The sequence below is a fragment of the Larimichthys crocea genome, chromosome III (genome assembly GCF_000972845.2).
Source record: "Larimichthys crocea isolate SSNF chromosome III, L_crocea_2.0, whole genome shotgun sequence".
NCBI classification, from domain to species: Eukaryota; Metazoa; Chordata; class Actinopteri; family Sciaenidae; genus Larimichthys; species Larimichthys crocea.
In genome coordinates, this window is record NC_040013.1 from 26,606,799 (window position 1) to 26,632,391 (window position 25,593).

The 25,593-nt window shown below is 43.8% G+C and overlaps 1 protein-coding gene across 9 annotated transcripts in view; it reads left to right on the top strand.

Moving 5' to 3' along the window:
• mef2cb (myocyte enhancer factor 2cb) overlaps nucleotides 1-25,593 on the top strand; it is a 71,527-nt gene that overhangs the window by 28,693 nt on the left and 17,241 nt on the right. For all 9 annotated transcript variants that reach the window (XM_019275956.2, XM_019275952.2, XM_019275955.2 and 6 more), the window contains 2 exons: nucleotides 3,545-3,772; nucleotides 13,524-13,727. In XM_019275956.2, coding sequence (XP_019131501.1) covers nucleotides 3,719-3,772; nucleotides 13,524-13,727 — 258 coding nt within the window. In that variant the 5' untranslated portion in view covers nucleotides 3,545-3,718. The remainder of the gene's footprint in view (nucleotides 1-3,544; nucleotides 3,773-13,523; nucleotides 13,728-25,593) is intronic.

Below are 25,593 nucleotides of genomic sequence, written 5' to 3' on the forward strand. Positions count from 1 at the left end.
ACAGCTCTTCCCCTCCCCCTGGAGAGGCCTGGTGCCTGTTCAAAAGATCCCTCTTTATGCTTCACTCCATTTCCCTCTCTTCTCTCTATTTCTCTGTTTTTTCTCTCTCTCTCTCCACTCTCTTTCTCTTTCATTGTCACCTCTCTAACTCGAAGCACAGAGAGTTGGGACTCGGGATATAAAACAAGCAGAGGAGCAACTGTTGTCCTTCTGTCTGCTCGGTGCCAGCGTGCTCTCTGACCTTAGCAGTCTCCCGCTCCGGCCTCCGTCCAGTTACCAAGCTAGTGTGAATGCAGGAGTACCGTTAGTCAGACTCCACGGAGAAGATTAAGAAACTCTGTTGTGTATTCTTAATTTTCCACAGCTCATTCCCTCTTTCCCTGTGCCTTACTTTGGGATTAGTAAATTGGCTTAATGTGTGCAAGCTTGTTAGTTCTTTCTTCTGCCTCGCTCCGTCTTCATCTTCCCTTCTTCTTTCTCTCTCACCTCATTTGCCCTCTCAAGGTCAGGTGTCAGTGTCAGTCCCCTGCGAGAAATTCCTTCTGAGGATTACTGTCCCGTGCCGCTTGACCATGTCCACTAAGCCCCCGCTTGTTTCCTATATTTCCTTCCATTTCACTGTCTTGGCGTCATGAGGCTAAATTGGATTGAGTGATTCAGCGGTAATCTGTTAAGTTAAGTGATGCTCTATCCACCACGAGGGAAGAGAGATGGAAGGGAGAGGGAAGGGAGCCCGATGAGGAGGTGGGTACTCAGTTCTTATCCAGGAGCTGCCTGGCACTCATATGGGACGGGGGCGGGTGTGAGGAAAAGTGGGGGGGGTGGTGGTGGTGGTGGTGAGAGAGTGGGGAGAGAAGTGGGGAGGAGGGAAGGGAACTTGCATCGTTGTGTAGGAGGAGGTAGAGGAGGCGATAGTGAGAAGGGATGGGGAGGGTGGGTTGGTTGGCTGGCTGGCGGGGCAGGGGGGGGGGCGGCACGGGGCTAAGCAGCAGCAGAGCCTCACCTCAGGGATCGTTGGCTGGTGCTGGGAGCCAAAAGTAGGGATTAAATGTTCAGGACACAGGCTTAGTCTTAGCGTTAATGTTACGTAAGGCCTAAGGTGTTGCCCCAGCGGTTGTTGACATTGAGAGGTTCAGCTCTGCTCAGTGGGCTGTGGGAGGAACGAGGAGGAGGTGGAGGCCAGGAGGCAGGGATCACAGAGGTAACGCCTCTTTGTTTGGAGCGATGCCCGGGCTGGGTAGTGTTGAGTACAAAGACTGGGAGGGGATGATGCTGTCAGCCTGTGATTGAGGTACGCCGGCTTGATTGATATCCTTGTCTGGCTGTCTTGTGCCAAGCGCCTTGGTGTTGGGCTTGTAATCCTAGTTTGTCTGACAACATCCTTCTTTGTTTTCTTCCAGAGGGCAGCTCTTTGTTTTTCTGTCTATGGATGGGTGTGTTTGCGCAGAGCAATGCTAAAATGTTTTGGATAGCCTCTTCAGAGCTGCCACCGAGTTATTTTAGATCTTGTTATTATTATGATGGTGCAGTCCGGCTGTTGTCCTAACTGCCAAATGATGCATTTATGTCTGTATCTCATTTCTTGCATAAGTGGGCGTATTCCAAACCATCATGAAGTTTTTTTGTCATGCATTTTATCATTGTTCAAATTGTATTGTCTCATTTTGTTTTTCCTTTTTTTTGTGATCAAAGTTTTTGGCAGCGAATATTCGACATATAAATCAATGTGATGTTTTTTTTTTTTTTAGAAAGTGAATATATTTTCTAAATCTGCGTTATGCATATGGATGACGAAGACCCACATCATCATACTAGTATTACCCTTTTGTAAGAATCGAGCCTGTGCTTTCTGTTGCAAATAAAAAGATCTGCTAGTTATGTACTTCTAATACAGGCCCTGGTCTGCCACTAAGAGCCACAGTATCCCTGGATGTCCCTATTACTCACTTTCATTATCAACGTCCTATTCTCTCGTACAAAGAGGTCAAGTGCATAGCAATGTGCTGCGCTCACCTCAGGGGTTTAGAGCTTTCTTGTGCTTTCTCATGCATGTTACTCAATAAACACATGGATTCAGGTTAGGGGAAGATGAAAAAAAAAAGAAAAAGGGAGAAAGGAAGTGCATTACAATGTGCATGTATGTGTGCGGGAGAGTGTGCAAAGGAGAGAATATAAGAGAGTGAGGAAGAGAGCAAGGGTGTATAAGAAGAGAGAGAGAGAGAGAGAGACTGAGACTGACATGTCTTTTGGTGAAGCGGTGTCGTCTTCCACATCAATGTCTGATGCTTGTGCTGCCAGGTGCCGGAAATCTGGTTCAGAAAGGAGAGAAGAGAGAAGAAGGGGAAAGTAGAGAAAAAAAAGGCAGGGTAGATGGAGGATTTTTTTTTTTTTTTTTTTTTTTTTTTTATGTGACGGCGCTGACAGCTCCCCTGCATTGCACTGAGCTTAAATAATGGGATGCTCATTTGCATAACGAGGGACGTTATCACCTCTACTGTCAAAAGAAAACACAACAACAGTTCTTCTGCTCCTCCCTGAGATAGATTGGGTTGGCCTACTTTAGCACTCTGGAGAGATGCACTGGAGCTCTGGCTTAGCCAAACTCACACAAGAACACACACACACACACAAGCACACACACACCACACACACATGTGCACATTCACACACACACACACACACATGTGCACGGACACACAGTCATTCACTCACGCAAACTTTTTGGAGCGCAGCTTTCTTCTTTGCACATGCAGTCCAGCTCATCAGCTGCTGGCCTCCACTACTCAAACACGGGTACACACACACACACACACACACACTCACTCAGCTGTGCACACACATGAAAATGCACAAGTGCACTTATTCAGATGCTCCTCAGATGCACTCATTGACATGCAATGTCTCCAGCTGGATTAAGTTGAAGTTGGAATTTTGTTTGATTTGATTCATGTCTCTAAGAAACATCCCTTTACCATGTTTCAAAAGATCACTCTTGGCACTTTTTTTTTTTCTTCTCCTTTTCTTCTTCTTTTGTTTTTCGACTTAGTTTTACCAGAACATGGCAAGACTGTGCTCGTTTTTTTACATCTGTATTCCATCCTGCGACTCACGTCTGCCATTTTGGAGATGAGCGCTTCCACTGTCAATACAGTGCAGTTCGTGGGAAGAAACAAAATGTATTTCTCAGTCTGGAGGTAATGTTACAGTGTTGGTGATTAGAGCGTTTAAGTTAGCAGCACTTCCAAAACACTGTCAAACTCTCTGTGAACGAAGCGAGATCCTGACAGCGCTGTCTCCTCTCATAGTCGGTGCCTGGGAAAAAAAAAAAAATGCAAAAACTGATTTGCATGATATCGACAGTGAAAAACACAGCGGCTCTCACAACATTGTTGACAGATTCTTTGTCTTTCTTCACCTTCCCTTGTGGCTGCCATGATGCCACTTTTATTATTTTTTCTCTCAGTATTTTGCCATATTTCATTTCATTTAATGCTCATCCTCTCCTCTCCTCCTCCTCCCCTCCCCATCTCTTTCTTTCTTGCAGGTACGGATGCTGGAATCTTTGAGTTGATTGGAACAAATAGAAAGCAGAAGAAAAAAGAGACAGATAAAGAAAGAGCGGAAGAGTGAAGAGAAAGAAGAAGAAGAAGAAGAAAGAGGAGAGCGAAGAAAGCATAAAGTTCTTTAGAAAGAGGAGAGAAAGAAAGAGACGGGGACGATGGGGAGGAAAAAGATTCAGATCACGCGGATTATGGATGAACGCAACAGACAGGTAAGTCCCTGGGGGATGGGAGGATGGATGAGTATGAGGGTGGGGGAAGAGGAGGGGTGGAAGGGGGAAGGAAGGAGAAACACCCTACACCCCACATAGCCCTCAACAATGAAGGTCTTCTGGGAGTCTGGGCAATATGTGAACTGGGCGACAGAGAAGTGTATGCGGGGATATTGCTTTGGGTGGAAGAGTTCCATTGGCTTATAATGGCAGTCTTGTCTCCCTGCAATCTAACAAAACAGCGTGAGGGCACCAGGAGGATTATTTTTCCCCCCCAAAAAAAAAAAAATTTGCATGAGAACATTTGTAATTCTGAAAACCCCTTTTTGCATACAACTGTCCGCTCTAGGGGACTCCAGGTTGTGGCCTACACCACATAACTGTAGCACCCTTCACACACCCAACCTCTAACACCATGCCACCCAGTTTAGCTCACTGGCAGTGGAATATTACCGGGTAGGGGATGTTAACACCGTAGAGGCAGGGTGGGAGAAAACATAAACAAACAACCAAATAGAGATGGGATGGTCTAAAGTGACACACTTGGACTGGGCCAACAGGGTGGAGATGAAGGGTAGCCCGGGAGACAAACACTGTATAGGTATTTTTCTTGAGCTAAATCGGTAACAGTAGGACTGCTGTAGCTTTCCTCTGCACAGCACAACAGATACACATTTAATTCATAGCAATCGTCACATAAACAAACCTAACAATGGAATTACTGCAAGACACTTCTTAACAACAGCTGGCATTACTTGAGCGAGACATAATAAATTGCGGACAACGTGATTCAAGCAGACACTACCGTCTGTGGCAGGAAATAGATAGAGACAGAGCTCTCTCACTGCCCTCGAGGCCCTACAATTGATCACTTCCTGTGGCACGACTGACCACTGACACTTTGTCAGCTTCCTGGCAGCCCAATTGGATCCATACGCTGCTAACGTGGCCCCTGGATCACAGGTCAAACACAGCACGTACACACACACACACACACACACACACCTTGTCCGAACACAGAGCCGCTTCATCGCTTTCGCCACATCTTTATCGCTCGACATCCACGATAATAGTCCACAACCGTTTCTCACGGTGCGCTTTATCAGACACACAGTCATTTTGCAGCCAGAGTAAAGTGACATAAAGAGGCTCAAAGAATCGATTGGTCTATACCGGAGGAGTAATTGAAGCAGTTTGTGACCCCTGTCGTGACTTAGCTCAATGAGTGTAATTGCAAGTAACAAGAGGATAGTGAGTGAAGGAGGAGTGAGAATGTGAGAGGACCTGAGATAAAGAAGAAACTTCCAGTCATCATGATTTTTCAACATGCTCGTCTCGAAAACATGGTGCCATAGCAAAACAAGTGAGAAATATAAGGAAAATATTAAAACAAACATGCATGAAGGGTGTGTGAAAGTATGCATCTACGTGCTTTATATTCTGATTTATGTATTTGTTATTGAAGGAGACAGAGGAAGAGCAAGGAGGAGGTCACAGAGTTTTAGATGCTAAGGCTATCGTGTTGCAGCAGCACCCACACTTCCTCCTTACTGTTATCTCAGCCCTTCTCTCTCATCCCACCTTAGACTGGGCCCGCCAGTTGCACCAGGCACTCCGGCTCCTGCGGATAAGGAGGGAAAGAGGGAGACAGGAAGGACACCTGAGGGGAATCGATGCCTGAGATATCCGGGCTTTACTTACAGAGAGAGGAGGAGGGAGGGAGAGGAGAGAGAAAAGGGTTCAGGGAAAGGAAAATCAATATATCGCTGGATTTTGTTGTTTTGATCTGTGAAGAGATAGATGACTTATTTAGTTGTTTGTTTAAGTCGAATCGCGGTTCTTACTAATATGATGTCATCAAGTCATGTGGAAATCACCTCATGCATGCACAGGCATATGGCATCTAGTGTCATTCAACCTACGCCCTAGATAAATGACATCAACACATTTTGCAGAGGCATCACAAGACGGGGACAGAGGCAGACACAGAAACTTAAATTTTCTTCTTAAAAGGAAAAAAAAAAACAAAAAAAAAACGGAAGCTTTGGATTTGCATATTTTCACTTCCTTTTTGAGGAAACGTCCCAGAGCCCAAGCCAAATAAACACCAGAGGAATCTGTATAGTGCTGCTTTTAACCTCACATTTCTTACATACTTTTAATGTTTTATGTCTAAAATGTTTTTCCATCTTCTTAAAGCTCCTTCTGTGTTTAACAGAATAATGTTTTAATGATTTGTACGGGCTGTATATTACGTAGGAACAGCTGTTTGACATTTTATGAATATCTAAGGGCTCATAAAGTTGTAGAAAACAGAACGTGGTGCAATTCCCAGTTCAGTCCAAAATAACAATTTAAAGTGATTGTTACATTTCCCCTGATTCTTAAACGTCTACATACACACATCATACTGCAGTCCTCTTAGGAGTGGCACCACTCCACGTGGCTGTCAACGCTACCTTGCCACCTACAGGGATGCACTGCCTTCCCACCCCTGCCCTCCCTGTAGCAGCGGTATCATAGTGGGCACAGGGCCTGACTCTCTCTGGGCGGCCACTTTGGGCTGCCACCCCCAGGCCCCGAAACACTTCCCCAGAGCAGGGGCAGAAGGGCCAGGCCTCCCTGGCGTTGACTGGCTGCCCGGAGCTCTGGACAGTGGGCAGCAGTGTGTGAGCCCTGGCTCCAAGCCCCCCGACCACTCAGACCCTCTCCTAGCCTCGGGCACATGAAAGAGCCCCCTGTGCCATAAACTCATGGGCTGCACACAGAGAGCAGACTCTCTTGCCCCAGCTAGCACACACATACACCTACAGTACAAGATATATGCACAGGTGTGTGTGTGTGTGTGTGTGTGTGTGTGTGTGTGTGTGTGTACACACATTGGCATAGATTTGAGACATAGCAGATTATACACTCAGACACACACTTAGATGTTGTATTTAGTGTCTTGTTTATGCAGCATAGACAAATGCATGCTTGTAAACACATGTACACATTTAAAACACATGTATCTCTCTGGAGTTGGTCTTGGGGATCGACTAATTTACTGCAATTGGCTCTAATTAGTGTTACCTCTCCAGCCAGTACACTCAGCGGGCTTAATTTAGGATGACTTGTTTGTGCAAATTTGTGTGTGCGTGTGTGTGTGTTTGTGAGAGACATGTGGTTTCCAACGGGGAAGGGACCCAGGGCCAAAGGTTAAACATGGACCAGGTCATCAGTGACAGGAAGTAAAACAACAGGATCTCCCAACTCCCACAAACAACAGTCACACTAACACATACTTGGCTGAAGATAAGAAGATAAAAAAAAAAACAAAAAAAACAACACACACACATTTCGACGTCCTCCTGCGTATGCCGCTTCTCTTCCCTCATCGTGTTAACTGCAGCGCTTGCAGCTGAAACAAGGGGTCTTTTTGTTTCTACGACAAAGCGTTCTTCTCTCCAATCAACAGCACTGGGGTGAGAAAATGTGCAAGTGAAATTAACAGCAGGAAAATAATGAGGCCCACAGGGTAGCTACTCACCCCTGCACCCCTCCTCTAATTCCCTGTTTCCCACCTTCCACCGTCTCCTTCTTATACCACAGCGAGTGGCACTCCTCTCTGTCATATGTTCGGCGCTGCGAGACCTCACCTGAAAAGGGCTCACTAAGCTCTCACCTTCCCTCTGCTGTATTTTTATTCTCTTTTGCCTCCTCAACTTATTTCTTGTTTCGTTCCCTCGTTCACATGTTCTTCACATGGTTCATTTTGCTCTCTCACCTCGCTCTCTTAATTTTCACTCGCGAGAAACTCTTAATGGCTCGTCTGGCTTCCTCTCTTTTCTTTACTTTGCCACACCTTCAAAGTAAAAGTCTAGTAAAAGTTTATTTAGTACATTTTGGGAAATGCAACAACTGTAACTGTAAACTGTTGATTAATAATTACTTTTCTAAAAAAAAAAAAATTACATCTTCTCATCATATTTCTCTGCCTTTTTTTACTACAAGTAGAAGAATCTGAGCTGAGCTTGTAATAAGAAGACTTCATTTAGTGAAAACCGGGGTTAATGGGGTCTTCTTGCAGCCGAAATCACTAAAACAATTAGATTCATTGGGACGTACAATATGTGAGAAAATCAGTTTAAACCAATTAGCTCCTGTTTTTGTGTGTGTGTGTGTGTGTGTGTGTTTAAATTGGTGAAAAGTGAAAACAGTTTGAGTATACAATGTCAGCCTTAGTGCCGCGGCAAAATTGTATCCACCTCAAATGAATGACAGGAAAGTTATTTTTGTCATTCCGGCCACTAACTTGGGCCTTGTAATGCAACATCCACTTTTTTTTTTTTTTTAGTCAGTGGGTATATCCTTTTCCAGTTGCGGTTTTACAGCATAAACAGGAGCATACAGAGAAGGAGCCTAGCCAGCCATTACAGTGCTGTCCTGAAATGTAATTACAAGCTCTGGTAAGAAGAACAATCTAAACTGGCGTGTATTTTAGGGCACCTATAACTAAAATTGGCATAATTAAGACACCAGTCAATCGGTTGTTCAGGTTAGCTTTTAACTACTCAAAGTGGACACTTTGGATTCAGACACTGAATGAAGAAATGTTTGGAGTCTGCAGCCTGCTCCTGCTGCATAATGAAGGCACACTGAAAAAGGATGATAAGTGGGGTTTTGAGGAGAGAGCAGAGCATAGCATATATTAGAGGTGGGACAAAGCCTCTTTTGTCGTAATGCCCCTCTTAACAGCTTCTTTGGCTGTGAGGCAGAGTTCAGGCCCAGGTCTTGGGCTCCTCTTATTCCTTTTGCGTAAGCCTGTGTCTTCCTGCTTGGCCCCTGACAATGGGATAAGTGTTTGTCTCAAGACCAATCGTGCTGCTCCATAGCTGACTGACATTTGTGTGTGTGTGTGTGTGTGTGTGTGTGTGTGTGTGTGTGTGTGTGTGCATGCGTGTGTGTGTGTGTCCCCGCATGGCCATGTTTGGTTTGCTAACCAGCAGTTTTTGGTGCCTGTCTCTCCACTCCTCCTCTTCCTCCACCTCCTCCTCCCCCAGGGAAGCAGGCAGGAGGTGGGAAGCAGAAGCGAAGCCATTGTGAAGGGGAAGCCACTGGCCTCTTCCTGTTATGAGAGGAAATGCATACAAATGTGCTTCCTGTGCGTCCGCCCCCTCTCTTCTCCCTCCTCCCTCCCTCCCTCCCTCCCCTCTCACCCATGTGGCAGAGAATCAGCCACTATCCCTCCTTTTCTTTTTCGTCCCTCTGTTTATCCTGGGCGTTTTTCTTCGTTCTTTTTTTTTTTTGCCAGAGGAAACGTAACTGGTTATTTCATTTCATTTCTTTTTTTTATTGGTCATTTTCCAGTGATAGCACATATACAATTACATATGAACACACAAACGAAAAAAAGAAAAGAAAAGCAAGAACGATTGAAAATGTACGAAGGAGAAGCATGCACTGGGTAACATGTTTAGGTGTTTTACACGGGGTGTGTGTCTGAATGCATTTGTATAGGCATGGTCTGAAGCTCTCTTGGGATAGGTTTGTGGAGGAGGATAGGGGTGAACGAATAAGGCTTGTGTGTCACTACAGTTTCTCGTCATGTGCCAAAGAAATTGAGAGTAACGCTTGATAACAGCGTGTACATAAGTAGACTTTTCTTTATATTTGTAGTAGATGTTGAATGATGGGAGGCTGGATGTGCTTTAGTCTACTTTCACAAAGTCAAAGAAAAGAAATAAAACCTCTTCGTGAGCTTTTACATAATTAAGTAATCTCAGAGAAGGTTAAGCTATTGTTGTGAAATTCGCTTAGGATTTATAGTTTCCAAGGTTTCCAAGCTAAATATTAATATTCATCTTTTTTTGCAGGAAAAATTGGTGTTGGATTGACAAGTTTAGCCTCTAACAACTTGATATGAATACGTATCTTAGAAGTATTCAGTGACAATTCGAAAGTGTCTCAGATTTCCTTGTGTGTGCATGTTTTGTTTTTTTGTGTGTGTGTGTGTTCATGTGAAGATAGGTTTCACACCATGGTTACCAATTTACTGTGAAAAGACACAGTTGGGTTCACACTCACACACACACACACGAAAGTGTGTATTGGTCCCTTTTACCAGTACACACATTGCAAATGTGCTGTAACGTCATGCTCTCTGTTATTAACATAGTGGTGTGTCTAACAGCACCCACTGACCAAGGAAACAAAGATTACACCCACACTGACATACGGGTGGTTTACAATAGGGTTCTCTTTGGTTTAACAACAAATACAGAGGACTCATTCAGCGAAAGAAATATCGTCTATACACCAGCATCACAATTCTGAGTATACATTAGAAACGGGATATAAATAACTGTGGTTTCTGCACAGTAATAATTCCCTTATTCATAATAAACTTTATAAAAGAGTAGCACAAGTTCATATTTTATTATTTTCTGAACATAAACTAGAACGTTTTCACTAATGGACAACTATCTGTAAATGTTTATAGATCAGGTGTGCCATTCACAGCATCAGTTTTTCAAGTTTTCCATCTGAGTACAGAGCAGTCGGTCCTCGAATACAGGTCCAGGGCACTAGTTTACAGCTGCTGTGTGGGCCGACAGAGCTGTTTTGAGCTTGCACAGGAAAGGCAAGGGGTGACATCACCAGCTTGAATGTTGAAGGGCTAAAAAGGGTCATATGACAGCGTCATGTGAGGCCGTGACAGAGTCACGACTGAGTTACCTCAAGCGGTGAAACTGAAGACTGAACATAAAAATTGCATAGCTGAGATACAGTACAAATTAGCACATCCCACATGATGTTTTCAGCAGTATTTACCATCAAGACGGCTTTTATGCTCAAGCCAACTGTCTTTTAAAAATGTGTTTGCGTGTGTACTTGTTCAAGCAAGCATGTTATCTGCATATATGGTGTATTTCTGGGTGTATGTGCATGCCGTTGTGATTTGGAGGTAGCAGGTTGTACGTGTCAGATTGAGATGTGGGGGTGCGGTGTGATATTTATGTAGGTGTTATTGTTTGGTCAGTTAAGGCTTTTCATAATCACACTCATTCTCTTCCCGTGGTGTTGTTAAAGTCAGTCTATGTGTGAATTTTAATATGTGGGAAATGCATACACAGTTCCTCATTTAAAGTGTGAGGCTCAAGACAACTTTGATTGGATTCTGCTGTTCATTTTTTTTTTTTTTTTTTTTTTACATATTGAAATAAGAAGCAGCAAATGAGCTTGCTTGTTACCTTACACTGCTGTGTTTGTATGTGTGTGCGGCCGTGCAGATATCTGCAACGGGGTCCGTTGATATGTAAGACATCAGAGCCAGCATGTGGACCTCCCCTTTGAGAATAACAGCTCTGGACCTCTGGGACTCACACCCAGCCCACTGTGTGTGCCACGTGCCACCTTTTGAAACATTAATGGCCCCAGTAGAGTGTGTGACTGAGTGAGTGGGTGATAACGGAGCTGGGCCGGCAGCTAGCTGTGTCCTGCATTTGCCCCTGGTGCCCCCTGCATCAAAACACCAGGGGAAGACAACACTCTACATGTCCTGTTCCTGAATAGTCTGCTTTGACCTTATGTCCTACAGTCCTGTCATCTTATTTACTCGCTCATGTACGATTTGTACTGTAGCTCTGCTGTTGTAAGGCTGGCAGACCCCTTTAGGGTGTGCACGTTTAGGTTTTGGATGCTCGAGCTCAGAGTGGGTTGGATATGACAATTAATCTTATTCACAAGATACCTTTTGATCTTACAGCGTTAAGAATGAGGCTTGTTTTTTTCTCCACATTTCGGTATGACTGTGTAAATGTCAGCATGGTATTTAGAGCCCAGGGGAGCTTTTTCGCCTCATGCCGTCGGTGAATCAGATGCGTGTTTATGCCGAGGTACAGAACCTAACATTGCACACACCGGTTTGTAAGGAGTTAGAATGCCGCGTCTCTGGTTTCAGCCTCTGATGTCTGACACATAGCTCGGCGTGACGCAGTGACATCACTGGAAAACTTTGAGGTGGGGAAGCTGGTCCAGGATATGATAGATCATGCGAGGTTTTGCCCACACTCGGGTAGAGAGGGAGACAGAGAGAAAGACAGGGTGGAGGTGAGGGATAGTTTGATATTCAGTTTCCCTGGTGCATCCTGGGAGATATGATTTCAGGAAATCCAAAACTATCTATCAATATCCATTGAACCCTATCTCCTCTTTCAGACCTCGGAGTTGTAAAGAGAAAATGTGAAGGGCAATGCATGATAGATTTATGCCACAAATCTATTCATGCATTACCCCGATCTACCGCACACAGAGAGAGATCTCTTCTTTACAGGCTTTCTTTGTCAGGGGTTTTATTACTTACAGTTATATTCTTTATTAATGTATTCAGAGCATGTTTAACCAAGTGTTGGGAGGTTTTCATTCTGTATTTTTTTTGGCCCATTTATGTGTCAGAAGAGAATAGACAAACATGCAGTTAATCAACAAACTGAGATCATTAGCTACCAGCTGGGCACAGTTCTGGCAGCATTTCCTCTCTGTAAAAAGCTTTGTCGATACAGATCTCCAATGTAAATAATACACACAGTCACAGAAGAAAATAAAAGAAAGTTCAATACGAAAAAAAAAAAAAAAAAAGCAGTGTTGCTCTGAGAGAGAAGCTGGCAGTGGCACATTTTCTCGTTTTCCCATACAGCCAAAGAGCTTACACACATGGCTTGGAAAAGAAACCAGGTGCAGCTCACTGGAATTAACTCACTTTCACTGCTCTAGTTTTGATCCAAACAATAGAGGAATAGAGGCTGTTCTATTTTGACAATGTGGGCACTTGTATGCGTGTGTTATTAAAGGTACCAGTCTTGGGCCTCACACACACACACACACACACATACACACCCACAAACAGAGAGAGAGAGAGAGAAAAATGGCCCCCTTAGAGAAGACAATTTTTGTGGTTTAAGTTGAGTGCATTGTCACTATTTGAGCACACAAACAGCTTCAAGCACAGGCAGGGAACCCATCCGTTATTTATATCAATGGCTTGTTATTCACTATGAGAGGTGGTTAATTGGGCAATACAACAACTGAACAATGTGTATTAGCGTCACTTTAAGAAGATAGTAGGCCTCAGCTGTTTTTTTGTTAGATTCAAATAGTTATAGGTATGTGTACTGTTTTTGTTCAGAGAGAGACAGCGAGCGCGGTCCGGGCCATATTAAAAAAAAAAAGGACGATTCAACGTGACTTACAGTGTGTTTCATGATGAGTCTGTGTGCTTTGATGTACAAACAATAACTGATCTTCTTTACCGTTATCTGTCTGAGACAGAGAGTTTTCAGTTCCTTAAATTCAAGCCCAGCTTCTTTTTTTTTTTTCTTTTTTCCTGGTATAGTGGATGGACTGTTACAGTCAGAGGGTGTTGAACCATCAGAAGACTTCACTTTCCTTTAATCATTTTTTTTTCCTGGGAACTACTTTTCTTTTTAAAAAGGAAAACTTATTACACAAGATTCCTATCTATACCCTCGTTACAGAATGAATATGTCGAGGGTTGGGGACTTTTTTTTTTTTTTGCCTATAATTAAATGATTACTACAAGTCAAAAAAAAAAAAAGGTTGATTTGATTATAGGGGTGCCTGATTCAGTTCAGTGGCACTCTATGTGTGCACATAAATCTTCAATTGCTCACTGTGAACAGGAATTATTTATACATTGTTCTCACGTCAGCTAATCATTATCCTCTAATTTCTTTTATCTCCTTCTACCTAGGTGACATTTACAAAGCGAAAGTTTGGCCTGATGAAGAAGGCGTACGAGCTGAGTGTGCTGTGTGACTGTGAGATTGCCCTGATCATTTTCAACAGCACCAACAAGCTGTTCCAGTATGCCAGCACAGACATGGACAAGGTCCTGCTTAAATACACCGAGTACAACGAGCCCCACGAGAGCAGGACCAACTCTGATATTGTGGAGGTAAGTTACAAAGTAACACAGACGGCGCACACACATGCATGCGTGCACAGACACACGCACGCTCATGCAAACACACAGAAACGCACAAGCAGACAGATGGTTGCAGCATTCGTGACTCATTCAGCAACCCTTACTTCTCTCTTTTGGTCTTCGCATCTAACTAAGTGTAAGTGCAAGAGATAATTGTTCCCATAGTTTGTTGCTTCTCCCCAAGGGTTCAGTCCCAATTATCAGTCTCTATTAAAAAATCTATTTTAAGATTCACAGTAAATCATTAATTTCAAGAAAATACATTTATTTCATTTGCTACTTTTTGCTGTAAACATAGCAGCCAGTCATTGATTTCAGACCCACCTCTGTGGTGTGTCATCACCAGCCCCTGCCTTTGGTGTCTCGTCACCATTGATGTTCTTCTTAGATGAGGATGTTGATCTGACTTGCTTTGGACACATGTCGCTAGTTTGGCTCAAGGCGATGTTAAACAGCGCTGTCAGGCCAGCCGCTAGGCAGGTAGATAAAGGCAGGAAATGACGCTGGCACCCTCCGGGATCCTTAAGCTCTCAACGTGAACCCGTTATGTAACATTTACACTGCAGCTCTGAAAAAAATCTGGTGGGCCAAACACAGAAGCATGCATGCATTCATGCAAAAGGTTACCTTTTATTGTGCACACATTTTACTCTCACACCATGCTCGCTTATTAAATTGCACCTGTCCCACACAGTAATGTTGAATAAATCACATTTTCGAACTGCATGAAAACGACACATACAGTATATTCAGTGTTCTTTGTCTGCCTTGTATATGGATTTTCCTAAAGCTATATGGTGCTTATATTGTGTTAAATATGCATATCCAGATGGCATTCTTCTTTTCTCCAACATTGCATTAAATAGAAAATTCATTTAATACGTTTTGTCTGTAATTCAGCATTAAAATATTTGCGTCATGAATCAGAATATCCTAATACATCTCACAATTTGAACACAAGTTCAACAATTATCAAAGATATAGCCTAGTTTTTCCAAATATTTAATATGAAGCTTGGGTTTTTACATATTATGATAGATGTAATATATTTGACAGGCTAGAAAATCTCCGGCGTGTCCGTATGTACTCCCTTGTTTTTAATGTTATGCATGCTGAGTTTGTAAATGGACGGGCACCTGATGGCAGCATAATGTTAATTTGTTCGAGCAACTTGCTAACAACACTTTAAGTCTTTCACTGTCGGCTCAGGATTAAAAGAGACCGAAAGGGAAAAAGGGACTGGTGAGATGCACTGAATGTATACGCTTAGCACACGTGCACCTAAAGAGCCGGTTGGCGAATCTAGCGCTGAATCAAACAACACGGGACACGTTTTTTATCTTTTCTAATGGGTGTTGCTGGGCTTGTTGCCCACCCATGGATGGTCAGCCCCGCCGGGAACACTCCTGCTGTTCCAGATGGCACCACGTTCCTGACTAACAACCTTTTGAATTTAAACATTGATATCAATTATCTTCTGCTTTGGAAGAGAGTTGGTCTTACATCATTCCCATCTTTTCCGTCATATTGTTTAAAAAACAAAAAACAAAAAAAAACATATTGTTAACTTAACAGTTGTCATTATTGCTGTTGTTCCATAGCCGTTTCCATTTGGTGCTGTCAAATATGTAGTGTGTTAATGCAGCTCATGCATCAAGAGATACAGCACTCAACATATGAATAACCTTAATGACGAAAACAAAAAGAATGGACTGGGTGCATTATCGTGGACAGTATGTAGAGGCACAAATAAATCCACTTGACACAGAATAACAGCTTATTATTTTTGCAATGAGATGCATGTGCTCTTATTCCCTCACTAGAATTCATATTATTGAGCCTTTTTTTGAATTATTAATGTGACTGAGGCTTTAACTTTGGAAGCTAAGGTTCACAAAATCATTTTTTTTTATAGTTATGATATGTTACATATATGCCGTGTCCCCCAAGCTTAGTTAAAGTTAAAGAAATCCATATGAATTTCCACAGTTTGCTCAAATTAATCATATCCAAGTATATCAGAAGGGATGGAAAAATAATCCTCTATGCATTATATCATTTACATTAACCCATTTAGCATCCTCTCATATCCCTAGTGTGTCCATAAGCACTGCACCAAGCCCTTCAACCACTGTGTATTACCCTGCCCCGGCTCAACCCATGAAGAGAGCTGTCACATGTTTCAGCAAGTGCCTGTGACGAGAGCTCCGTGCTTTGAAGCTCTCTCTTTAACTGTGTCTCCATTAGAGAGCAGAGGATGGCTAACGTGTAAACAGCCGTGTCAGGGGAAGACGCTAAAGAGCCTAGTGGGGGGAAAAGAGTGCTGTGGAGCACTACCTACACTGTGATCCCTGGAGGACTCCGAGCGACTCACAGCGGGGGAAATCGATCTGAAGAGGCCTTCAGCCTTAGTTGCAGCGTACTAACGGGATTGGCCACAGGGCTGACACCAGCACGTTTGGCATGGTTGGGAAGGTGGAGCGGGGGAAGCGAGGGCGGGGGGGAACTGGGGGTTGGATCTCTCCCGCCGAGCCTTGTGTGCCGCTGCTAGGCTACGTCACAGGTGCAGGAACGTGGGTGGGATGTTGGGTTTGGCGGGGGGAGGCAGGAGAGAAGCGGACTTCCTGTTGAGATGGCAGGATGATGAGGAGGAGGTCAAGAACCAGATGAATTGGTTTGGATTTAAGGGTGTTAGACAATATCTTAAGTCCCCCCCCTCCTCCCCGTGACATCTGATACGTGACACCTTTAATTTCAAATTTGTAGAAAAGCTCCCTCGTCCTTTGCAAGTGTACAAAAACGCATGCATCCTTCCTTCCCTCTGTTGCTGCTGTGCCTGAAGGTGTAGTGGGTGGAGAGACAGAGGTAGGGGAGCGGAGCTCAGAGTGTGGGCGGCTGGCATAGAGGCCTGCTACATTAGCAATAAAGCTCTATGTAATTAGCATGTCTTTGGTTGATAATTAGCGTTGTTGAGAGAGTGGCACTGAGAGTGTTGCACAGCCTCTCTAGCTACAGCATGTTTACAAGAGGCTGGAGGGCTTTTTTCTCTCTCCTCTACTCTGTTTTTTCTGTTCTTCTCTTTTTTAAATCCTCTTTTTTTTTTCATTGAGCGTGCACACATAAAAAAAGATTTCTTTGCATTATGATAAATCCATGTGTGGGTCAATGGGCATATATATATGTGAGAGGCAGAAATGTGGAGATGGAAAGAGAGAGAGAGGGAGAACGAAGAGAGGAGAGAGGAGTGGTAAAGAAGGTCCTGATGACTCACTTGAAAACAGTCTCAGCTGGGAATGACACTTCCACAAATATCCGCGAAAAGCAAAAGAACCAAGGAACCAGAGCTAACCCTCCTCTGAGCACAAGTTGTAAAACAAAAGAAGCGTCGCTAATCAAAACGGCTACAAATAATTAGTGTCACGTTCACAATGCACGACACCCAGAAACCCACAATGATCACATAAATACAGGGACGATTTAAAACAAACTGATGATGCTTTTTAATGATTTTCATTTAATCCCGAGCCACACGTATCGCCACATAGGATACAGTGGCATCTAAACTCACAGAGACTCCCCCCAAGAGACTGTATTAAACATGTACTACTCAGTGTTATCAGCTGCTACACAAACAAGTGGGGAGGTTCACTTAATTAATGCTAATTGTTCAAAAAGAGACATCTAAGCTCATCTAGGCTCTCATAGCTTGATGAAAGCAAACACACACACGGGCAGATCTTCCATCACTGGATGTCCAAGTGTGTCGTCCTGGCAGGTCTACAGTACTATCTGTAGTCTGGCTCCAGATAAAACAGTCAAACATGCAGATAGATTTCCTATACTTGCTGTCTGCCAGGCCGGTTTCCTGGACATGTGAACGGCATTAGAGGAGAAATGGGAAGCCGCGTTGGGAAAATGACAAAAGAATAGATCCATCTCTCCTTTTCCCTCGTTTTATTTCTGCTATAGAACAATCACTTTGAGCTCTTATTGGTGATTTATTGTGCCAGTATGGGGGTTTGTTAATTGCAATAGCACATGAAAGAGTCCTTTCTTTCCCCTCCCGATGATTGCAGCCTAAACCTAAGCGGAGCTGGCTGCTTCTTGCTGTAATTGAATGGCCCCAAATCCAACAACACACTTGGGCCGTGCCAAATCCCTGTTCCACAATGTGTTTGTTTTCCCCTCTGCTGAAACAAAGAACACAGGTTTGTGACACAACTAAAGGGTTAGCGAGAGAGCTGTGATAGGGAGCTATACCCCCACAATGCCTGAGTGGAAGGATGCATGTGCATATTTAGCACGTATACACACACACCCACACACAGGTACACACAAACTCTGCACTCCATGGGTGTATGCATGTGTACATACATGGTGACAATTGGCCTGAACCCTGCAGCGCTGATGGCATTGCGATGACCTCAGCCAGCGAAGCACACTCCGTTGCCATTGGCTCAAGTATCACATGGAATGGCACATGGTTCTTGATACCGAGCTGACCCGCCTGCCTGCTTGCCTACCTGCCAGAGGAAAGGCTGTTGGCCAATCCCATTTCCAGCAGATTAACCTAATCTGAAAGTTCAGCTCACCCTGTAATCTTAAACGGCAGCAGCAGGGATCTGCCTCACCACCTATCCTCGACTCATTTCTCTCCCCTTCTCTTTTTCTTTTCTCTCCCTCCGTCCCTCACCTCGAAGGAACTATTGAATGAGAGGGGGGGGGGTGGGTAGGGGAGGGACAGAGGGATGGATGAGTGCGAGAAAAGAAGGAGGGAGGGAAAGAGGGATGGAGGGAGGAAGGCTGGTAATTATTTCCAAAGGTCATTCTGTTAATGACTACCCGCTTGGCTAATGAGATTCAGCAAAGCTCCCTCACCATGTTTCACCCTGCGTATGTTTCACCCGTGTGCTGAGATGTGTGAGAAGCACAGGTGTGATTTCAGCCCAGTGACAGTCCACTGGAGGGAGGGAGGAAGGGAGGGAGAGAAAGTAAGGGGGAGGAGGCGTCGGGGGGGTGTAAATGAAGAAACATAAAGAGAAAGTAAATCAAGCAGGTATGGCCGGGAGTCGGCAGAAAAGAAAATGAGTAATGAAGCATATCCACACAGTTCACTACATGCGTCGCACAATGTTTCACTTGGCAATTTCCACACATTTCGAAAAAACACTCTAAACGCCTCAAAAGTGTCCGTCTTCATTAATTTGAACGCCTGTTCCTGCGCTTTCTCATACGATTCTTGCAAGTCAACAGGACATGTGATCTCCCTCTCTGAAGTTCCAGTGTGCTCATGTTCTTGCCTCGCTCTTGTGAAAATATTTTCCAGCATGTGTGCAATTCTGTGTGCTTATTTGGATTCTAAACAGCACGGAGAACATTAGCCTTAAGGAGTTTTCTGTGTTGATCAGCTCACTGAATGACTTCTTCTCATGGGCTCTCGAATACTGTGCTAATTACTCCCGAGTTGGATGCCTTTACTAATTTATCCTCTGCGTCTCTTGACATGTGTCAGCATCCAAGAGAAATATAAGGGAGTCATATCATATCTCCTGTCTTACAGTTGTCCACAGTCATATTTTTTTTTGTGGAGTCATTTTTAGGGGTTTTAGGATAGGGCACATGTGGTGTAACATGGAGTGGAGGTAAGGGGTGGGGCTGTCACAGCGATCACAGTGTCTCAGTGTTTACTGGTGACGAGGAGATCGGCGACGCGGCTTGTTTTTCCTGGGGAGGTTAGGATTAAGGTCTGAAGCTGCTTTGACTGACTAAGTAAATTAACCTTGTGACATTGGCAAGCTAACAGTGTAGCAGTTTGTTAGAACAAAGATTCTAATGACAGTCCGTGCACATGCTTTAGCACATCTTCAAAAAGGAAAAAAAAAAAAAAAAAAAATAGAACGCCGCTTCGCATGAGGTTAAGAATTACACGCTGGAGAGCGAGCGAGAGAAACCCGCTGTTGTAACACCAGCAGTAACTTTTCACACACCTCTACTTTCAGTTCATACTTTTATTTGCAGTGTGAATAACAGTGGTAAAGTTGGCTCCATGAGTCTTGCGCAGAGTTGCACACAAGCTTAAAAGGTATACCACATTTTTTCACCATCACTCCGGTCTTCAAAGTCTTGTAAACTCCACCAACAGAGATGTGCCTTTGTCCTCCTCCTTTTCCTGTCCTGTCTACACCCCTCTTTGACACGAAAATTGTTTGTTCGTGCACAGAAACGAGGCGTCCATGTTTCCCTCTGAATGTATTCACTTTTAGACACTACGTCCCTGTCTCGCTTCAGCGTGATTGGCAACATGTACTGAACTCACCACATAAAAACCAGTTTGTTGGAAGGTCGAAATAAAGCACCACCCCCTAAACAACCACCACCATCACTCTCTTTTATTTGATGTACTCTTTTTTTTTCTCTCTCTCTCTCTCTCTAATAAATGCCTCAAAAAGTGGTAGCGGTCTAAAAATAGTGTGTGGTGAAGCTAAAAATAGTTGCCTAGCTGGCGGTCCTTGCTGGGAGAGGGTAGAAGAATAGGCATGGAATCTCTCTCTCTCTTTCTCTCTCTCTCTTTTTCACTCCCCCTCCTTCCTTGTGTTTGAAACAGGGTGGGTGGGGGTTGTTTTTGAAACAGAGGAGTGAGTAAGCGAAGTGTCAGGCTATTCATTCAACCTCCGTCTCTCTCTCTCTCTCTCTCTCTCTCCTACCATGAAGACTTGCCCTCGGCGACCGCATTCATAAGACCATCACTCTGAGACCCTGCGGTGTCCTTAAACATTTGATCCCTTGGATAAAGAAGTCTATTATTTAATTCACTTGTTTTTATCCCTCCCTCCCCACACACACACACACACACTTTAGCAAACAGAGGCTACTTTTATGGTAGTTTTCAGAAACTTACTTTTATTAGAGAAAATACTGTAAAATGATCTATGTCTGTAAAATTAAGTAAGTTTTAATCGGCAGATTTGTCTGTGAAACAAGTGACAAACCCTGATAGCTATCGCCCTCACGAAAACAAGTTAACCAAGTCTCCTAACACAGCTCAGCATTGTCTGCTTTAAGTTTTTCGCCCAGCACACTAGAACACATCTGTGTCTGCGGCGACAGCCCTCAGACATAAAGAGAGCAAGTTTACTGAGCTCCCATTTTATAGACTATATGCTTCCGCTTTTTAAGAGAGGCTAAAAGCAAGATGACACATAATGTATATCATCTATAGGCTGAGCGCATCAGACGACCGCTGCCCAGAAAAGCAGAACCTCAGACGAGAAATTAAGTAGCACTTGGATCTCTGTCAGAGGTGTTTTTTAAGGTCAATATACTGAAGCGGAAGTCTGAGGTACTCACACAACAAAACAAAACAAAAAAAGAGGTTGTAAAAATAGACTGTTTGAAATGTGCCAATATGTGGTCCCTGTGGTGTGGAGCGGTGAAAAAGGCACGCCACTTCTAAGGCCACGCTGCCAAAAAGGCAAGGCTTTTCCACTACACAGCCCAAAACAATTCACGCCAGCCATTAAGATGAAATGATGCCTTGTTCTTTGAAACTATTTGTGGAAAATTCAGAATAATGAAGATCTATTTTTATTGATGGCATTCCCTGCCCTGCCTGGAGCTTCCCCCCTAGCCTCAGCCCCTCCCCTGCCATGATTGCTGCTTTGGACAGGGTGTGGAAACTCAAGGTCACAGTATAGAGGTCAACCGGCTGGTCATTGTTACTCAAGGCCTCCCTCAGGCTCCCTTTTCCTGCTGTGGCACCACGCGATAAGAGACAGAGAGACAAAAGACGATAAGTGACGATTGGTGGGGGGGGGGTGACAAAGAAGGAACAGAGGATAGCTGGAGGGGGGCTTGACGTTTCACCCGTCGCCACCCTGAGAGAACTGTTGCTATCCGATGAACTTAAAGTATATCATTTGAAAGCTTTACTGATAATGTCACAGTACAGTCACATATTAATATGTGTGACATTAAATAAACTGCTCAGAGTGTAAAGCGAGTGTTTTTCCACACACAAATAAGCCTCGACAAATCAATTCTTTAACAGAATCAGAAATACATATGGACATATTCTCATTTCTCTCATTTGAACAGAGACGTATTAGGCAAGTGGAGTGTAGACGGGATGAAAGATTGGTAGGTTGAGGGTGCAGACATAAGTGCCCTCTTTATTCAGTTTCACTGAGCTGGCATTGTGTCTCATAATGTCTATCTGGGTAATTATACAGTGTAGTGACTAGTTTGAATGACCACTTTGTTCCCAGGGCCTGGATGCTGCTGTAGCAAACAGTGTTGGATTCTGACATGTGCTTAGTGTTTGTCTATTCCATATGGGAAACACTGCACCATCTGGTATTGTGCTGTGTCCTGGCTAGCTAAGACTGTCTGTCTGTGAGTGGGCTCTCGTCTGCAGTGGGCTCTTCTTAATGGTGATTTTAGCACATGCACCATCAGAATGTGCACAGTTCGGAGAAATGTGGAGGAAACCTTGTTGTGCATAGTTCCCTTTTTGTCTTTTTTTTTATCTCTCTCCCTCACACTTACTTTTAACATTATTCTCTGTTTTTTTCTGCTCTACTTCTCACTCCCTTTTTAATGTCGAGTCAATCTAGTAATCCCTAGACAGCTAGTAATTACACAGTTAGCCAGCGTTATTACTGAACACACGACCACTTTGCCTAGGGATGATGGATCCCAGACGCCTGCCTTTGATTCCTGATTATAGTGCAGCAGGGCACCAGGAGTAAGGGGCTTCAAAGCCACCAAATCACTGAAAAGTCATTGATGCGTCGTCTCAACCAGTGCATAGGGATGCACAGATGATGACTGAAAAAAACAGGCAGGGACAGACTGTGATTTGGGGTCCCATTCCTCAGATTGGTAACCTACAAAATTAACCATCTCCCCCCTCACACACACACACACAAACATACACACAAACACACACGCACACACACACACCATGTAGCCATCATCCATGGGCATGCCCCTCGACATGGTCCTGGCATGTTCAAACCACGCTTCATGAAACTGTGGCCTTCTTGCCTTTGGTCTGCCATCTGCTTCCAATAAGCTAAGCCAGCCTGATCCCTCTGATGTTCCCTCCACTCTGAAAAGCTGAGAGAAAGAAAGAGTGAGTGAGAGAGACAGAGAGAGAGAGTGAGGGAGAGAGACAAAAAACGAGAGCAAGTTAAGAATGAGCCAGGCAGACAGAAAAGGAAATAGAAATACGAAGAATGAGAGCACATCTCAAACATACTATTATCCCCATCTCTGCCGCCAGCAAGGCCACCCTGAGCGTGCATATTGTGCCGTGGTACAAGGAGGGGTCTTAATCCACAGTGGGTCCACTTCATGACCACCTCCATCTTGTTATTTGTGATGGGAAGGGACAATGTTTCTCCCCACAGCCACACACCTACTGACACTGAGCCACACTTCTTCTTAACAACCTGCCCTGACCAAATTGAGTTTGTCAATTGGTAAAAGCAAAGGAGCTCCCTGTTGTCCCGTGGCTTTCCGAACTTTTACTCTCCGTGCCACCTTTTCCCCATGAAAAAAATCACGGTCCAAATCGTAGGTTTGTACGCCAGTGTGAAAACCAGTCGAAGAAAATGTACCGTGTGTGTTTTTTTGGGTTAACCCTGCCGCTTTCTATTCAGACTTTTGCACATTGTGTGAATTTAATTATTGTAGCCTCTAGCTTTAGATGACATTTTCTTGAAGATTATTTGGGAGCCCTTTTTAAATTCCATTGTGATTCGCTTTTGGGTCCTAAACCAGTTACTGAAATGACTGTAATGCATACTGTAGGTGCAGCCTGTGGTCACACACAACCTACACAAATTCTCACATTCTCAAGGCAGGTCTGTACAATTTGCATACTGTCATGTCTTCAAGGAATATCTCTGATAGTCAGAGTGAATCAATCTGTTCTCTACCATTTTTAACATTGTGACAAACAGAGGCTTAGATCCCTGCCAGGCAAAGCTGTTTATTCCAGCACCATTTTATTATATTTTAACAGCACAGCAAACATGATTAACCATAAGTGGCACAGTTATTAATGCCTTTATATTGTGCTCGTCTGTCAGCGACTTGTTTTCCCTCAACTGCTGTGATATACTGCAAAACCATAAACTGCTGCATTTATTGGGGGAAAGCTCTTTGTTCCCTGGTGCTATACTATCTTCTTTCATAGTCATCAAAGACTTGGTTTTGCTTACAATAGTATGTGTATTCTGAAGACCATACAGTGTTGGCAAAGATATAAAAGGCCTATTATAAACTGGCTGTTTTTGTAGACTGTTTTTGCCCTGATGCTGTCAGCCGTTGGGTTGAAGACATTGAGAAACATTCATTGGCCTGTCTGTCGCCAATAGCCATAAACACAATATTGAATGTGTCGTACCCTTCAGCCACTGCCAAGATAACTGCGGAGGGGAATGGTCAGCAGTGAAGCTCTTTCCAAACACAAGCCATCAACTAGGCCGAGTCTATCAGAAATAAAGATGTACCCATCAAGTCAACAATGTTTTGACTCCGCTTTTGTTGAAATGTGGTAGTATTGTGGAAAATGAGGGGAATAGGACAGAGGTAGGGAGACAGAAACAGACTGAGCAGCAGACTGAGACAGAAAGATGGGGGCAGAAAGACGGATAGAGAGGGTGAGCAGGGTGGCAGAATGCCGAGCAGACGGATCCTGGTATGGCAGGAGCTCTGGGCAGGCGTCAGCTGTCCCTAGCAGACCCCCTGGGGCCACTCAGAATTCACACCCAAATACCCTCCACAGTTTGTCTCTAGAGCTACATGAAGTTGTCACCCACACCCCAAACTATGAAATTAGCGAACGGCTGGACTTTTTCCTACAGTTACAACACCAGAGAATTAAAAGTTTTCACAGATAGGTTATGTGAATCGGTTCCCTTGTAGCTCATGACTGCTTCACTTAACCTCTGATCATCTCAGTCCAGCCCAGGTTTGCCTCCATAGCCTTGCTTAAGACCTCTAGCCTATCTTAGCCCAGCCTAGTCTAGGCCAGCTTAGTTGAGGGTGCAGAGCTGAAGGGTACCGATGAGACGGGTGTCTAAATATGTAGGACGCCGTGTCTATGCTGTGCCTGCTTCACACAGGCCCTGTGACAAGTCGAGTCATGAGGGAGCATCATGAAGAAGGAGTTTAATTAGGAGCAAGCCTCCAAAGGGGCCACAGAGAAAGACACAGAGCCAAGCAAGCATACACAGCTTTTTTTTTTTTTTTTGCAGTCTTTCCTCTCTGTCATACTTTTTCTCCTTCTTCTCTTTCACATTTACTGTACTCTCTGTAGCATGGCCGGCGAGTGTTCACGTTGTAGTAGCATTTTTCTCTCTTTCTCGTCACTATTCACTGTTTTTTTTTTCTCTCTTCACCGTATGTCAACATTTTGTCATTTTTCTCTGTTGTGTTAACCTGTAGCAGGAATACAGGGAACTTTGTTCCTTTTTTGTATTTCAAAAAACGGTTTGACTTACTGATGAGTACAACAAAAAAAGAAAAAAAAAACATTTATTAATTAACGGTGAAAACATGTCACTTTTGTAAACACAGTAAAGTGGCTATAAACATGAATAATGTTGTATAAAAAGTTTTCCTTTCATGCCGGCAGTCATTTTGTAGGAATAAAATAATGAGCACTCCGTTATGAAACTGGGAATCCTAGTTACTTGATAAATTGAATAATTTTAATATAAGAATGATAATTTGGGTGAATATTTTGTGCATAAAATACTTGGCACAAAGTGTTTTTGTTTAATCCTCCTCCTATTAGCATATTCCCCAAAGACTCTATTTTCATGCC